The following is a 16,684-nucleotide window of genomic DNA, read 5'->3' as shown; positions in this document are numbered from 1 at the left end:
TCCCGTGAACCGTTTACAGGATTATGTGTTACCGTTACTTGTTTGTTTTCAGATCAGCTGTAATCAGATCAGTCTCATCATATAATGGTGCTTCAGAATAATAGTTTCCGCAAGAACTATGCATCAGCTAACAGAAAACAAGTTCTGCAAAGCAGCCTGTTTTGAATAAAAAGTGTGAGAGAGCTCCAGTTAGAATTTAAAATTTTATTTATGCTAGTGTGATGGTGTGATCAACGCCTTATCAAACATTAATTTCTCGTAGAGAAATCGATGCTGTTGGTGGTTGCTGCTGATATGTTCAGTAGCCGCAGCTATTTCTCTGATCGAAACGAAGCTAGTGTCGAAACCGAGCAACGCGCCAGTCTGCCTGACAGCCTGAATTCTGGATAAGACGCGGCCTCCGGCAAAAACCCTCCACTCTCCCCGTCCGGCTGCCTCACCCCTCCCCAACGCTGCCATGGCCTCGCTCCACCCCGCGACGGCCACGCCGCCCCCGCGCCTCTCCCCCGCGCCGCCCTCTCTCCGCGCGTCGTCACTCTCGTGGTCCGCCTCCATCGCCGTCTCCCCCATCCCGCCGCCCCCTCGACTCGAGCTCCGCTCGCCGGCACCGGCTCACGGGCCGGGCAACCGCCAGGTTCGAACCTCTTATTAGCCCCCCCTCTCGCGCACACACCGCCGCACGTCGATTCGATTCGCTGCCGCGATGAAGTCCCGGCGCTGATCTAACCCACCTCTGACCCCGCCGCAGGAGAGCCTGGTGGTGTGCGCGGCGTGGACGCGGCGGTCGCGCGGGGAGGCGGAGCAGCGGCCTAACCGCAAGTCGTGGAAGCAGCGCACGGACATGTACATGCGCCCCTTCCTGCTCAACGTCTTCTTCTCCAAGCGCTTCGTGCACGCCAAGGTTATGCACAGGGGCACCAGCAAGGTCATCGCCGTCGCCACCACCAACGCCAAGGACCTCCGCCTCACGCTGCCGTCCCTCGTCGACGACAACGCCTGCAGGACCATCGGGAGGCTCATCGCCGAGCGGTCCATGGACGCCGACGTCTTCGCCCTGGCCTACGAGCCCAAGAAGAACGAGCGGATCGAGGGCAAGCTCGGGATCATAATCGACACGATTAAGGAGCATGGTATCATCTTCGTCTAGGCAAGTTTCAGGGTAGGAGCAGTGCTGTTGTTTGTTAGTTTCGATTCCTATTACATGGAAATTGTTTCCTTATTGACTACTAAAAAATATATAACACGAAAGGTCTTAGATCTGTCTCTCAGCAGTAACTGCAAAAATTTTGATCGCCACTCACCACTCCTTTTTTCTGGATTGACTCGCACCCTTGTCAGTTCAGAAATCCGAAGCAATAACAATCTGTCAAATGGAAAGTACGAGTTGCTAGTTGTGATGTCAGTTCAACGAGGCTTCCTGACCCAGTAATTTGAGAGCTAGCTATTGATCTTGAAAGATGAAGAAATTTCTGAAGACAAAGTGATCCAGTGACTGATCCCATTTTGCTTAAAATTCTGAAGTAACCAACTACCCAAATTCATCATCCTTGAGTACTTACAGGTGAGATAACAGTAAGTTTTAGCATGTAATATTGGTTACCGATTGTGTTTCAAACGTCAGAAGATAAGAAAGAATACATAGTTTTGCCAGGACCAGGAAGTTGGAGCTAGGCACAAGTCATGACTCTGCAATATGGTTTCCTTTCACTCCCTTTTTGTTCATTAGGTAGCTGATGAATGTCCTCCAGGAGCTGTACTGTTCATGCTCTTCGAATAATAATTGAATGGTTCCACCAGATGTTGAGAGATTCATTGCACGGTAGTTATGTTCACCTGTTGTATAGCCGAACTCTTCTCCTTCGCCTTGTTCATGGAAAATTACATCTGGAAGAAATGAGATTATAGCAACAATTTGTTGAAATCAATTGACAGTGCCTCACAATTCTAGCACTTAACTCATCTTTAATACCCTCCCGCTCAAGAAAGTGGAGGTAACATAGTTCTATATCTGTTCTTTTTTTTAAGTCTATCATCTAGATCTTTTGAGTTTGTTTGTCTTTGTCATATCATTGTACTGTGTTGGAATGAGGCAAGTGACGAAAATTATCTATCATTAAAGTGCTCATTATTGTTTCTTCTCGATCTTAGTATGGATTATATTTTTTTTCTGTATAACATACATTAATAGATCTCATTTGATACTCACATTTTTCAGAGGTTGTGAAACGATGCTTCTTGCCTAATGTTAGTATTATATTGTCATGCTTGCACTGCACAGAAACCATCCTGGTATGGAACCTTCCTGCATGGATGCACAAATGAATCTATTTAATTATTTTCCCCAAGCTCCATTCTGTTATTGAAAATGTAGTATAGTGAGATGAAAAATCAGTTATTGGTGACCTTGATTGGCTGTACCTTTGGGTGTCCGAACTAGAAGTATGGCATGTTTCTGGCTGTTCATGTCGCCATCCAAGGAACAATTGCTTATTGTCCGCATCTTAAGGCCGTCAACCCCTCTTAGGCCTGCAGCAGCAAGAACCACTTTTTGATGCTATTGTAGGATGTTTTAACTGGAGAAAATGAGTTGATCTGGTTCTTGATCTTACATGCTGCTGCACTAGTAGTCATTGTGAGCAAATCTCCCAGTGCTCTAGTCTCCAATCCCATGTCAATGACTGATGAAACCTGTTCCCTGCTAGCTCCGGCAGATTTCGCAGCCTCAGCACATGAGGCTGCCACCAGTGCTGCAGCTGACATAATTGCTGCACGCATGTTCATATCAGTATCTTCTCTCCTGTCAGTCATGGCAATGCCATTCAGATTGTTTGACCCAAAGGAGCAATTTCCAATAGTCCCTGCAACTACTGTAGATAGCCGTGCAACTGAGAGGGCTGCATGCATCTGGGCAGTTCGGAGTCTTTTATCCTCTCTGTTCCTTCCATATCCCTTCTGCATCATGTTCATTAGCTTGCTTTTCAACCATTCTGCCACTGGGCCCACGATCATCTGGAGAACATTATATGTGTCAATGGCAAAATAGAAAGCCCGCCTATCTTTGAAAAGTTCTGTATTTGCTTACACAGTTCGTGTGCCTAGTCTTGTATTTCTGAAACTTCGTGTGATGAACATTTCCGCTCGATAGTAGAGCCTGTTAAGAATCCATCAGATAAGGTCTACAAACATCTACAATATGCTAATCACCGGTATTTGATTTTACCCTAATTTCGTCCACCCTTTGTTTGATTTCTTCATTGAGATTGAGCATGTTGTTCCCAGTGTCATCCTTGCACATATTCCGTGTGCCATTCCCAGAGAATGCACTTATACTCTAAGAAACACAGCAGTCACTTCAAGATACTTATCCCATGAAATATATTAGGCTACTGGACAAATATCATATCAAATGAATAATTTATATTCCATTTTGACATGTCAAGTATCTTGTTTTAGTATAACGTGATAGAGCATCTCGTCCGCATTCTAGGCATGTTTGCAAATCGGTAAAGCAAGCACTGTTAGGATACACAATGGGCCATAATATAATTAATTCCATGTTTGTCTATTATTGCAAGCCTTTGGATATGTTTGGCAGTTCACCGTTGATAGGCTAGGTCATTTGAATGAGTATTATTTATTTATTTTCTAAGGAAAGCTCATTTAGTTTCAAAAATAGTTAATTTTTTCTCGATATTTGTGCTTGGGTACGGAAATTATTTTCATATATGCAATCATACACTGAAGTGTTGTAGTATGCAATAGTGTTTTGGATGAAATATGTAATTAAATGTTTACTGATACCATGGAGCATGACGAGGTATCATATCATGTGGGTGGGTTAACGTGAAAATTGCACTCATCTACTATATTTCAGTTTTCCGTTGAACATGCATGGTCCCTATTGAGCACTATTGGACCATGTGTGCTTTTTGGTTGATCATGATGAATGCTTGATTTTATAAGAGACATATAGGGGATGCTTCCTGGCTTGATATACTTACATTTACAGACAGCAGATAAAAAATTTCAGCAGAAGATAAGCTTTGGGATCTAGAATGAAGCTTTGCAGTTTGTAGATGGTTCTCTGTTTCCTCTGGTTCGGAATATTCTGAATCTTTTGGGAATTTTCTGTACAGTTCCAGGCCTCTTTGGTCATTCAACTTCTGTTGCCATCCTTCCTGCCATGAATCATGATTATGTTACATTAATTTAGATGCCTATATCATTCCTAATTGTTAACTTTTTTTAACCACCAAATTTGAACTGAAGTTCCTTATAATCTGTCATAGATGTGGCAAAAGTGGATATTCTAAATGGTGAGAACAAAACACAAATTGCTCACCTTAGGATCGACCCTTGAGACACCAATATGAGATAAAGTTCGTCCAAATTTTACCATTTGCCCCATTTGCTGATGACTGTAGTTTCCTGTGAACGTGGAAATCTGAAAGTAGCTCAAATTCAGCTCTTATATATAGGAACAGACATTTTTTAGAATCACAAAGCCAGCTTCTGGAAATCTATAAATGCAAATATTTGTGCCTATGATGCATTTCATATTACAAGAAGTTGCTGTTGGCTTCTTACTATGGAATGCTGAAAATATCAAGCAATGGAGTAAAGAACCTCATTTTAATTCTATCTTTGCGATAGAGTTGAATCTTAAATAATCAAGGAAATGCTTGCATATATGCTAGATTTCAGTTTGGGTGTTATTTTACAAAACAAGGAGCCCCACAGGACCTCGTGGAGATGCTTATCCAATATAAATGAAAATTGGTGTTCTATGATTTACTAAAAAACATCAATGTTGAAAGAAGCAACATAAGAAACTGAAATGTCTTCAAATAAGCTTTGACATGGTTAGTAATCAGTGCTATGCTTACTCGAAAGGGAAGGGTATTCTTACTCAAAAGGGTAGGCCTGGGTGTGATGAATCCTCTTAGCTGCTGATGACTTCTTGATGCCCTTATATATGTTCTATTTATAGAGGTTATCTTTAAAGAATCACAAGATGTGGTTGAAATTTTAGAATGGTTTCCACTTTTTCCGATGGACTGTCAGCGGATTCTCCAGCAGTGTGCCTTCATCGGAGTTAGCAACCATCTGTGGACTTGGTAAGCTATTCGATCTGTTTGTGATTTAAGTATAGTTTTTCAGCTTCTCTGTTTGTGATTTTGTGTTATATAGAAGATGTCGGCTGCGGTGGTGGGGTTCCTAAACTAGTGATATCTTCTTGTGGCTTGAAATGTGACATCTCATCAACTGAGAAATTCTAACCAGCCTTGGCAAGCGATTGGATAAGGATGTTCCAAGTTTTCATATACAAAACAAACTCTATAATGTATTGTTCTCACTTTCTTGAAATTTATTACTCAAGGTTTTGATGCATGACTAAGTTTGGAAATTGTCATTCATACCTAGTTTTGAAAATTGTGATTCAATTTAAGTGACTTCATTTGATTTTGTTACATGAATTCTTGTGCTATGACGCATTGCATCTTTGTGCCTGAAAAGTTCATTTGTCGTTACTTGACTGGTAAGTCAGTGTGCCTGAAAAGTTCATTTGTCGTTACTTAACTGGTAAGTCAGTGTGGAAAGGTGGAACTTATGTATGATCATGCCCCTGTTTGTCACGGGGATTGATAAAGTGTTGCATTATCATAGCATATGATCTTGTGCCTATCTTTTTTGTAATCAATGATCATATCCTGGTACCATTATTGATGGGGACCATGAAGTTTGATAGTTGCTTCAGTCCAAGTGTTACTAAGAAAGCAACTTTGGATCTACTGACCCCTAGTTTGAGCGCAAGCTGTCCCATTTGAGTTTTACATATCCTGACCGACTCCTGAGGCATTGCCGAGGTTTTCTTCTTTTTGAGACTCTTTGAAGCGTTTCTGGTGAAATGTTTTTCCTCTTCCTTAGAGGTGTGCGGAGGGAATCGTTTACTGCGTCACTGCTTTGTATTCTAGTTTTTCTGATGTTCCATTTGCCGCTGCTGACCTCGCTGTTACCATGTACAGCCATATCATTGTTTTATTCCTCGGTTATTGGAGTTCAAATGACCCAGTCGAGCATGATGAGGTTCGAGGACTGGTAGCATTTTGTAACCGGGTATGTTTCCGTCTTCCTCGTGATGTAACTGGAGTTCAACATTTGCAGTTCCATCTCCAGGTGAGTCTCCTCTGAACCTGCCATCAAGCCTTTGCTCCTTGATTGAGAAGAGCCCAGCAGGAGCGCCCCTCCTTTCCTTCTGCATCGGCAGGACTTGGCACTTGGCAGGCCGACGGTTTACCGCCCGAACGGGCCGAATCGGGCGCCTTGCTGCACCCACTTCACTTGGACAGCTGAAATCAGCCAGTTTTTTCTGTGAATTCTTTCTCGCAGAATACTATTGAAACAGCCGGAATCAACCAGCTTTTCCACTGGCAGAACAGAGATATTGCCTGCAGCCGGCGGGCGATGTCTCCTCTCCTTCCCTGGCATGCCCCGCGGCTGCGGAAGTTGCCAATGGCGTGTCATGGCAGCCATCGCGCATCAGTCTACTGGACTTCGGCGTTCACCGTGTCAGCGAGGCAATTGGCACGCACCAGTACATTGTCCGCTGCAACGCCAACGAGCACAAGTGAGACGAATCTGACCGGATCCACGGCGCTGGCTCTGTGGCAGGACCGTGACGGGCGGATTGCCGTGCCCCTGGGCTGGAGATAAAGCGACAGCGGCTATCAGTTCGTTTCACCCCCCCTTCTGCAAGGCTGAAGAAGAGCCGTACGTCGCTTGAACTGACCCCGGCAACGGCCAACGGGCAGATCATTGATTCCTATAGGATTAAATGTTCGGCTGAATCCTCACGTTCCGAGCATGCAGTGCAGAAGATAACGAATGTTGCTGTCTCGCCATCTCCTTTTAAAAATGAAGTTTTTTTTTTCTGATAAAGAACTTAAAAATGAAGCTGATGCCTTGACGCCACCTGATATCTCGGCAGCTGACGGGGCCACTGGGATACCTGGTCAATCGCTAATCAGCCCTCTCTGTTGTTAAGTAATCCGAGATGCTGTTTTCCTATGTTTGTATAAGCAGAGCGCCGGTGCTCTTTTTCTGGAACTCGTGAACGCCAAACAACCAAGCTTGTACCGTGCGAAACTTTTTTCTTTCTTTCTGGAAGGAACGAAACTTCTTTTTGTTTCTGAAATGAAACGGTGGTGAAACCTTCGCTCTAGAAGATGCACCGGAATGGCGACACTTGCTTTGCCTTGTCCGTTTCCTTGCCAATTCGAACTGAGCAACGCGAGATGTGTGCGCCCCGCCCCGGCGCCGGCGACGTCCGCTTCCGTAAACAGAGGCAGCAGCGCGCGCTTCCACACCTGTAAACTTTCGACTCTACTGGCGCCGCCGAGGATAAGGAGGAGCTGTCAGCCTGTCGCCGCCTTGATCTTTCCACGGCCTTGACGGGATCAGCAGGCAGGCCGCGCCGCTGCGTTTCGTTTCCCCCGTCGGCCTGTCGCGCGCAGCGAAGCTTCGGGAGGTCGCGATGGCACGCGCGGGCGCGTGAGCGCGACGACGAGCGGGGCGGCAGGCCGGGAGCACAAGGAAACCCGTCCGCCGCCGCGCCGCTTTCCCGTGGGCGCGACGTGACGGCCGACGCCGCCGCCCTGCCGACGACGAGGACGGAAGTCGGAAGGCCAAGTCGCGGACATGATCGTAAGAGTAGATCGCTGCGCCGTCCCGTGAATGGAACAGCGGCTACCTTCTGGAGAGCGGGTACATGACGCGATCCAGCTCTCCGTGCATCTACTTCTTCGGTTGAATTTTAAATACGCGTAGAATAACGGGCCGGCCGCGTGCAGGCCGTCGGGGGTTACTCTGCAGGCACAGTGGTCAATTTAGTTGGTCGAGTGACAGTTCTGCGCGGTGCAGAAACTAGGGAATCCTCCTGTACTGGATATCTCACCGTCGGAAAAAGCGTGGTATCGAAATACACGCGTGGTCGGCTGGTCGCCTCGTCGGCGAAAGATCCAGCATGACCGTGGGGCCGTCTGGGCGTCTACTCTGGCCCTGCTACAAGACGAACACTAATATTCTCGTAGTAGAAAACAAGTACTGTAGAACATCAAATAGCAAGTGGCACCGATAGTGAATACTGAATAGTAACATGGTGACAGAGAATAATGAACCAGTGTGTTTAATTAGTGCGGCTGATCCTTTTCTTTTCTTTTGCGAAGATATTACGCGGATCCTAATGGATAATATTTCTAGATTTGGAGCTATTCTGAAGGGATGGAGGGAACGTAATAACTACTGCTCCCTCCATTCAAAAACGAATGCAATTCTTGCTTTTCAGTAAGTCATACAGTATGAATTTTGATTAAAATTATATAAAAATAATAAAATTTATGATACAAAATAACTACCATTAGATAAGTTATAGAGTATATTTTCATAATAAATTTATTTAGAGGTATAAATACTAATATTATTTACTATAAATTTGATCAAACTTTAACGAGTTTGACCAGCACAAATCTTATAATTGCATTCTTTTGTGGACAAAGGAAGTATGCCCACAAGTAACACCATGTCCGTGTTTATGTGCATTGATGAAGAAAAGGGTGAGAAAAATGAAAGTGTTCCACAACGTACGTCTTATGAATGGGATTATATGTTTTGACCAATATATACTGGTCCGGGTTTTTAACATTGATGTAGCGAGACTTATCTTGAAAACAATGCCACTACAAGCAACTGCAACGGGCGGGACCATTCGAGAGTCCGAGGCGAAGGGATGTTTGACCCAATCCAAACCGGACAGGGCCAAGCCAGCGCCGAAATCATGATGAGGTCTTGCCGGAGGCTCAACTCCAAAGGACCGAGCAAACGAAACGCCCCCGAAACGAAAGCCGTCGAGCTGCACACAGGGCGGCACAGCGAGGAACACAGCATCCCCCTCCCTCGGCATGCCTGCACTGCAGGCGTCTGCTCTCCTAATCTTCGACCCACCTCCACGACTGCCGACTTCCTCCATCAGGGCAAGACCAGCAGCTCCGGCTTTCTAGAAGAACAAGCGACCCAGGTCGCGATCGCTCGCGTGCTCTGGGCTGAGCGCCTGACCCTTGACTGAAGAGTCCGCTGTACCCTCGAACCAAAACCATGGAGAAAGAAACCGCGAGGTGTTGGACGCGCACGACCACGAGAGAGCTCGTCCGGCTCCGATCCGTGGACGGAACAGCTTCTTGTGGAGATCCCCGGACATGACGCGAGGCCCGCCCGTGCGGTGGGAGCTGCTGCTTGCGATCGAGCCAAGCCAAAACCAGCCGCGCGCGTGCGTGCACACACGATGGCTCCCGGTCAAAAATTTAGATGGGCACGCGACAATCTGTGGCGCGGCTGGAACCGGAGAATCACTCGAGTATCTCACCGAGGAAGACGCATGGAAGTATCGCTGCGTACTTGGCAGTACTACCAAAACGCATGGCAAAAATACGCACGTGGTCGTCTGCCCGTGTGTCGTCGGCGAGGATCCGACGTGGCCGTGGGCCCGCCGATCTGCGCCAGAAGTCCTCGATGCTCCCGACACGGCCCCAGGTGTTTTTTTTTGGAATAAAGGCCCAGGTGTAACAAGTGACACTCCATGCAAGAGAGCGTCCTTTCTGGTTTCGTGGCTGCTTTTGACCGGCACCGGCGGCACGAGTATCTGTTTTAGGCATGGCATGGCGGATCCGTTAGGTACTACTACCGAGTAGCGACCATGTTAGATTTCGCACCAACTAGATACGTGCATCCACGGAAAGGACAACAAACGTGCCAAATTCCAAAACGCACCTTTTTCCTATCGGATTTGCCCCGGTAGTCGCTCCGGCAATCCAAATCCACCACGCTGCCACGAGACACCACAAACCAGTGGCCACACACACGCAGGGATTTTTTACCGGACCGGTTCCGGTTTGGGGCGGTTCCAAACCGGTCCAAATTCAAATTTCAAATTTAAATTCTAAAAAATGAAAAAAATTTAAAAATTTCTAAAAATACTTCAAGTTGCGACGAATCTAATGGTGTCAAATTTTTTTAAATATTCATTTATTTAGTGTACTTTGCGAGCATTTGAAGTTAAACAAAAAAAATTTGCATACAAAAGTATACAAATACAATGTAAAAATGTTATACATTATATTAATATAAAAATAGTACAAAAGAGGTTTGGAGGGTTCATTTAAGCTAAAACATGTTATACAAACATTCATTTAGTATACTTTCCGGGCATTTGAATTTAAACCAAACACAACAACAACAACAACAACAACAACAACATACTTTGCGAGCATTTGAAGCAAGTTTGAATTTAAACTAAAAAAGAAAAAAAATTGAATTTGGCCGGTTACCACTCAAACCGGTCCAAACCGGCCGGCTAACCGGTCAAAACCGTTTGAACTGTGCAATTCAAATTTGAATTTAACTTTGTCCAATTTTTACCGGTAATCGGATAAACTGGATCGGTAAATCGGAAAGACCGGCGGTTTCGACCAAACGGTCGGTAAAAAAAACCCTTGCACACACGCCACTGCAGCGCAAACCAGGAACGGGGCCGGCCAGGTCAAAGGGAACTCGACCTCGACCCAGTCCAATCCAATCCAGGCCCAGGCAACCGCCGAATCTACTGCAGCTACCACCACCCAGCCACGAAATCATGAGGTCTCGTCGGCTCACCCAACGCCGCCGTTGCTCCAGCCAAAGCCACAAGCGACCGGAACGCCGATGCCGTCGAGCCGCCAAGCACAGCGTCGCCGTCGCTCGTGCCGCCCCAAGCCCGGCCTGCCTCTCCGTTCGTCCCCGTGCCGCCGCCCGCAGGGGGAGAGCTGCTCGTCCCTCTGACAGTCTGACCAGACAATCTCCTCCGCCCGCACCCCTCCCCCCACCCACCCACCGGAGGAACCTTATTTAAAGCCGGGAGCCGCAGCGATCGAGACGAAAAGATCCTTCTCTTCCCTCTCCCTCTCTCCCCCCCTCGCATCCGCCCAAACGCCCGCGCCCGCGCACGCGCACGCCCGCTCGCCCGCACCTCTGCCGCGTAGCCATCCAAGCAAAAACCCATCAAGCGACCCAGCCGAAAGCCAGGAAGGCAGGTGGCGTCTGTGCCGTCGGGAATTTCGCCTCGCTTCCTCGGAGCTCCTCCTTGTCGTCGTCGGTCTCGATCCATCCACCCACCCATGGACGCGCCGAGGGAGCGCGAGGCTCCGGCGGCGAGATGAGGGGAGCCGCGGTGGGATGGGCATGAGGTGCAAGAAGCACCCGCTCCACGCCGGCGGCGGCGGCGTCTGCGCCACGTGCCTCCGCGACCGCCTGCTCGTGCTCGCGGCCGAGCGGAACGGCGCGTCCTCCCCGCCCCCCCGCGCGCAGGCGCAGGCCCAGCCCCCTCCGGCGCCCGAGCCCGCGGCGTTCCCGAGGTCGGTGTCGCCGTACCGGTCCCGCAGGAAGGCGGACGCCTCGGGCGCGGGCGGCGCGCTCAGGCACCACCCGAGCCTGCTCTTCTTCCGGACACCGCAGGTGGGGCCGGCCTACGGCGGCAGCGGCGCGCTCGAGGAGGGCGACATCGGCTACGAGTACGAGAAGCGGCGCGCGGGGAAGTTCTCGGTCCTCGCCACGCTCTTCGGCCACCACCACAGATCGGAGGTGGAGGACAAGCGTCGGGGGCGCGCCAGGGAGCGCAAGAAGTATTCTTGGCTCGTCGGGATCATACCGCGCCGCCGCAAGAAGGCCGCCTCCTCCTCGCCGCCGTCGGCTCCGCCCAGGCGCTCCTGCCGCGTGGTCAGCAACCGGGGCCTCTCGCCGGAGCGGGACAGCCACGGGAGCGGCGAGGAGAGCAGCTCGCCCGCCGCGGACCCGCCGTGGCGGCCGTCCCCGTCCCCGATGCGGAGGACCCCGTGCCGGCGCCGCCAGACTAACAGCATGCCGTCGGGCTTCGCCGTCTGCCTCAGCCCGCTCGTGCGGCCCAGCCCGGGGCGCCGTCACCGCCCGGTCCAGCCGCAGGACCCCGGCGCCTTCTCCTGCGAGCTCCGGTCGTCGCCGCTCCACAACTTGTCGTCCGTCGCCTCCGTCACGCGCTGCCGCTCCCGGAAGCTCGCCGGCCGCTTCCGGTGATCTTTCCATTTTTACCCTTTTCATCCCCTGATTATCACCAACTAATCAGGATTACTAGTCCAATTTCTTAGCTTTGTCCGCCTGTGAAGAGAGAAGAGTCTGTAAGATTGGCACACCCAAACTCCAAACCACTCCGTTGACATATACTCAGCGTAGGTTACTACTGCTTGTCGGCCCAACATTATGTGGCAATGTAACGAGCTGCTTGTATTGTATCAAGTACTTGTTCATGTTTGTACAGCTAGCTATCTAATCTTGCTGTTTTGCAAAATAGAACTCTCTTTAATCCAAGCCTTTCGATCATGTTTGGATTCAGAAAAGACTAGACTTAGTCCTTGTTTAGATGCCTAAACTTTTGGGTGTAAAATATTATATCACTTTTGTTTGTATTTGGTAATTATTATTTCGTCATGGATTAATTAGGCTCAAAAAAATTCGTCTCGCAAATTATAGACAAATTGTGTAATTAATTATTTTATTTAATTATATTTAATATTTTATGCATGCACCGAAAGATTTGATGTGATGGAGAATTTTGTAAAGTTTTAAAATTTTAAAGGCAACTAAATAAGGCCTTAATGATGTCTATGGTACAGCCGTGCAGGTCCAATATGTACAAAATTAAATGCTAGAGAGAGAGGAGAGGAGTATTCGTAAAGAGATTAGGCCGTGTTTAGTTTCCTTAAAATTTCAAAAAATTTCTAGTGTTACAGTAATTTCGAACGTTTGATCACTAATTAGAAGTCTTAAGTGTGGATAACTGATAAAACTCATTCTATAACCCCGGGTGTAATTTCGAGACGAATCTTTTAAGCCTAATTAAGTCATAATTGGACAACGTCATGCTACAGTAAATAATTTCTAATGATGGATTAATTAGGCTCGTTAGATTCGTCTCGCGATTTAGAACACATTCATGTAAAAAGTTTTATAAATAAATTTTATTTAGTACTTCTAAATGCTAAGATTTCATTTCCAAAATTTTTGAAAAATGAAACTAAACACGCCCTTAGTAAAAGAAAGTTCCCGAACGTTTTGTCACTGAATGAATGAAAGAACTCTCAATCCGAGCCTATCGCGTGGCCTATGAATATGAGATGTCACGAGAGGTGCATGATACATCAATTATTCAATTCTCTACTCCCTCTGTTTGTATTAATATATCATATTAGATTTATTCTAAGTTAAACTTAAATAATTTCAACTAAATCTATAGAAAAATATAGTAAAAACAGTACTATCCAATATACGCACTGTCAATATATACTTCATTGTGAACTCAATGAAACAAATTTGATGTTGCAATGATTATTATTTTTTCTATAATTTGATCAAAGGTTATTAAATCTAATTAGTCAAATCTAATACGATATCTAAATAAAAATAGAGGAAATATTTTAATCCAATTCCATTGGTCAGAGTATTCACACGGAGGCAGGCCGTGTTTGGTTGCGCGTTGTAAAATTTTTGAAAAAGCATCTTTTTACATTTGAATTACTAAATATAGACTAATCACAAAAATAATTACAGAACTCGTCTGTAAATCACGAGACGAATCTAATGAGCCTAATTAATCTGTCATTAGAGATTGTTTACTGTAGCGTTACTGTAGCAATTTAGCATCTAATTACATCCTAATTATGTTCATTAGATTCGTCTCGCCATTTACAGACAGCAGTCGCAATGCGTTTTTTATTTCGTCTAGATTTAAGTCTCCATACATGTGCCGGAAAAAAAATTTGGAATTATGCATCCAAACACGGCCCTATTCAATGATCCCAACCCCTTTGTGCGTATTGGAGTCAGCTGACAACCTATTGGCGATCTTTTCTTCCGAATTTTTGCACGGTGACACGACGACGAGAAGAAGAAGAATGTAGAGATGTAGACCGTGGTCGCAAGCGCTCCGCCTTCTTCAACAGAGAAGACAAAAGACGTACCAGCAGTACAGTCTTGCTGAGATGCTTACGCTAATTTCAGACATCAATCCGGGGGGGGGGGGGGGGGGGGGGGGGTTGGACAAGATTCTCCTCGCATTAGGGCCTCTCTTAGTGACTTCCCGGCTGTCCACGATGTGAAACATGCCATGATGACGGCGTTGGGTATTGGCTTGACTGGCTGATGACGACGATAATGATGCGTGAACCTACAGATTACTCGTATATATTAGTGGCGCCCCGTGCTGTGTCTGCGTCTGCACGCTCCTTGGATCATTTATGCATCCTTTTGTTTACTTGCTCCTGGTGCTATGTGCCATCACCGTATCAAAGCATCAGGATTAAACAAGGAGGCAAGAACACCAAAAGACCAAAAAATAATGGCGTTAGCACAGCTCACAGATAGCTACTGCACCCAGAGTACAGTATAAGATACTGTCGTCTTTGGCATGTTCTTGGGGCAATGGTTGGACTTTTGAGCTTTCTTTGTTGTTTTTCTATCGCTCCCGTGTTTGAAATGCCCAGACATGTGTTGTCCTGGACAGGAAGCAAAAGGATAGACTAAACGCTGTAGTCTGTACCCTTCCCAGCAGATGAATTGCTTAATCGTCGGAGATGTGGCTTCAGGGCCTCAACTTGTTTTTGCGTCTCCACATGGCACGCTGGGGATTTGCGCGCCAATGGGCTTCTGCAAAAGTCAACCTGCCTGATGTGGCCCCTGGTCTGGTTAAAATACAAAAGTCAACCTGGATAATTTGTCCCCAGCAAAGTCCACCCGATGAGCACAAGATGAGATGGTTTGGCCATCGAAGCTGCGTTTATGTGCCGTGACATGGACATCGAAGCTGAGATGGTTTGAACTTTCAAAAAAAAAAACTGAGATGGTTTGGCCAGGAATGCCCAGGAATGGCGTCCAGAACCCAGCTTGACTTCTCGGGCTGATCGCTGAGAGAGACGGAAGTAAAAAAAAAAAAAATCCTATATCCGGTAGAAACAGAAACCCCACCATGGAGTTGGAGCGCGCACCATGCGTTGCCAGTCTGCCACTCGGGGTCGGGGAGCTTTCGCCTCCCTTCGAGATCACGCTTAATGCACCTGCACCCGTAGTTTTCGCGGGGGCGCCCAGGCCCAGCTAGCCGCGACGCGACGGCGGACGTGAACGGCCGGCGGCGAGGTCCCCCGCGCGCGCTCTAGTGGTGGGTGGGGGTGGAGCAATCGGGATGCTCTGACTTGCTGAAGGGAACATGGATGGATAGGATCGATCGACGCAGGGCCCATGTAGCCACAGTGTCCCGTGAACACCTCCTGCTACAGTGTTCGTGAACAGTACCTACTACAGTGGATCACAATAGTGAACACTGTTCATCCAACTCAGAACACTTCCTCTTTGTGACTTCGTTTCGTGAAAGTTGAGGCGCCATCGCGATGATGACGGCGAGGACTCGGACGCGCCCGGGCGGGGCGCTCGCCTCGGCTGCCCTCCCGATTGGTCGCTAGTGCGGTGTGGTTGACCGAACGGCGGCCGTGCCTGTGCCGTCGCTGCGGCATTCACAGCGGCGGAGCCGTAGCGCGCACACGACAATATCCAGCGGTGGTGGTGGTGGTGGTGGGATCGGTCGGGCAGGTGGCGGTGGCGCCGCGCGCTCGTTGCGGTGGTGGTGGTGCTGGCTACTGTCGGGTCCGCGGCAGATGCACGCACGACAGCAGGAGGCTCGTCTGGTCGCGGTCGCTGGTTTTCGTGCTGTTTTTCCTTTGCAGCCAAGGTTGATAAAATGAGTAGCGGCAGCAGCCGGCGGAGTGCCTCGTCGCAACAAACTCTTTCTGTTCGTTCGGGTCTCGGGCTCCATGAACGGTTGTTCCGGCGAGGCGACGGCAGGATGATCGAGCGTTCGTGAAGGCCATGGATGGATGGCTGCTTCGTCTTCGCGCACGCGCGGCTCTTCTTCGGATCCAGGTCGCCGGCGAGGAATGTTTCTCGCTAGGGCGCGGATGGAGGCGACCTGTCTGTCCCCGGGCTTGACCGGAGCAGAGAGTTGGTGCGTCAACTGTCGACGCCAGCGGAGGCGAAGCGGATGGCTCCCTCGTAACTGCGTTCACACCGGACCGGACCGGACCGGTCCGGAGGCGCTTGAATCAAGTGTTGCCGTTGGTTTGGGACCATCCCTGGTTCTGGGGCTCCGTGCTAACTATAATCATGTGTACTTCTTGGGAGACATATCTTGTGCAATCAAGCTTAAGGTGCAATCACCATGCAATCCAACTAAAAAAGTCTCAAAAAATTCTGAAAAAAATCTTGAATGTGCATCTCAACCTACTTCATCTATATATAAAATTTCAGGGTCAAATTCGTCCTCCTCTAGAAGTTAAAAAAAGACAAATTTTCTGACAAAAGTAATAGTTCAAATGCAATCTAAATTTGTCTTTTTTGTAACTTCCAGAGGAGGACGAATTTAACCCTGAAATTGTATATATAAATGAACTAGGTTGAGATGCACATTCAAGATTTTTTTCAGAATTTTTTGAGACTTTTTTTAGTTGGATTGCACGGTGATTGCACCATAAACTTGATTGCACAGGATATGTCTCGCTTCAAACCGGCGCGGCGAGGACCA

At 47.8% G+C, this 16,684-nt stretch overlaps 3 protein-coding genes across 3 annotated transcripts; 2 read left to right on the top strand and 1 right to left on the bottom strand.

Moving 5' to 3' along the window:
- Positions 1-336: 336 nt before the first annotated feature.
- Positions 337-1,288, top strand: LOC120713093 (50S ribosomal protein L18-like). The gene is made up of 2 exons (XM_039999083.1): positions 337-634; positions 749-1,288. Exons 1-2 carry the CDS (start codon positions 458-460, stop codon positions 1,145-1,147), a joined length of 576 nt encoding a protein of 191 aa, XP_039855017.1. The 5' UTR covers positions 337-457; the 3' UTR covers positions 1,148-1,288.
- Positions 1,289-3,131: 1,843 nt separating this feature from the next.
- On the bottom strand, positions 3,132-4,433 carry LOC120713103. Its single transcript, XM_039999095.1, has 3 exons — positions 4,343-4,433; positions 4,002-4,178; positions 3,132-3,331 (listed from the first exon to the last, which is right to left on the bottom strand). The coding sequence occupies exons 1-3, from the start codon at positions 4,406-4,408 to the stop codon at positions 3,197-3,199; spliced, it is 378 nt and encodes a 125-aa protein (XP_039855029.1). The 5' UTR covers positions 4,409-4,433; the 3' UTR covers positions 3,132-3,196.
- A 6,537-nt stretch (positions 4,434-10,970) lies between these two features.
- Positions 10,971-12,524, top strand: LOC120713031 (serine/arginine repetitive matrix protein 1-like). The gene has a single exon (XM_039998998.1). The coding sequence runs from the start codon at positions 11,263-11,265 to the stop codon at positions 12,133-12,135; it is 873 nt and encodes a 290-aa protein (XP_039854932.1). The 5' UTR covers positions 10,971-11,262; the 3' UTR covers positions 12,136-12,524.
- Positions 12,525-16,684: the final 4,160 nt, after the last annotated feature.

This window comes from Panicum virgatum, chromosome 1K (assembly GCF_016808335.1).
Source record: "Panicum virgatum strain AP13 chromosome 1K, P.virgatum_v5, whole genome shotgun sequence".
In the NCBI taxonomy this organism is placed as follows: domain Eukaryota; kingdom Viridiplantae; phylum Streptophyta; class Magnoliopsida; order Poales; family Poaceae; genus Panicum; species Panicum virgatum.
Note: the sequence above shows the minus strand (reverse complement) of the source record. Positions and strands in the feature narration are given on the sequence as shown.

What these genes read in the sequence shown, in the direction of transcription:
- LOC120713093 (XM_039999083.1), top strand. Translation starts at nt 458, where the DNA reads ATGGCCTCGCTCCACCCCGCGACGGCCACGCCGCCCCCGCGCCTCTCC. An exon ending in ACGGGCCGGGCAACCGCCAG is followed by an intron (nt 635 to 748) that starts GTTCGAACCTCT and finishes ACCCCGCCGCAG; the next exon opens with GAGAGCCTGGTGGTGTGCGC.
- LOC120713103 (XM_039999095.1), bottom strand. Translation starts at nt 4,408, where the DNA reads ATGGGGCAAATGGTAAAATTTGGACGAACTTTATCTCATATTGGTGTC. An exon ending in TCTCAAGGGTCGATCCTAAG is followed by an intron (nt 4,179 to 4,342) that starts GTGAGCAATTTG and finishes GATTCATGGCAG; the next exon opens with GAAGGATGGCAACAGAAGTT. An exon ending in TTTATCTGCTGTCTGTAAAT is followed by an intron (nt 3,332 to 4,001) that starts GTAAGTATATCA and finishes TGTGTTTCTTAG; the next exon opens with AGTATAAGTGCATTCTCTGG.
- LOC120713031 (XM_039998998.1), top strand. Translation starts at nt 11,263, where the DNA reads ATGGGCATGAGGTGCAAGAAGCACCCGCTCCACGCCGGCGGCGGCGGC.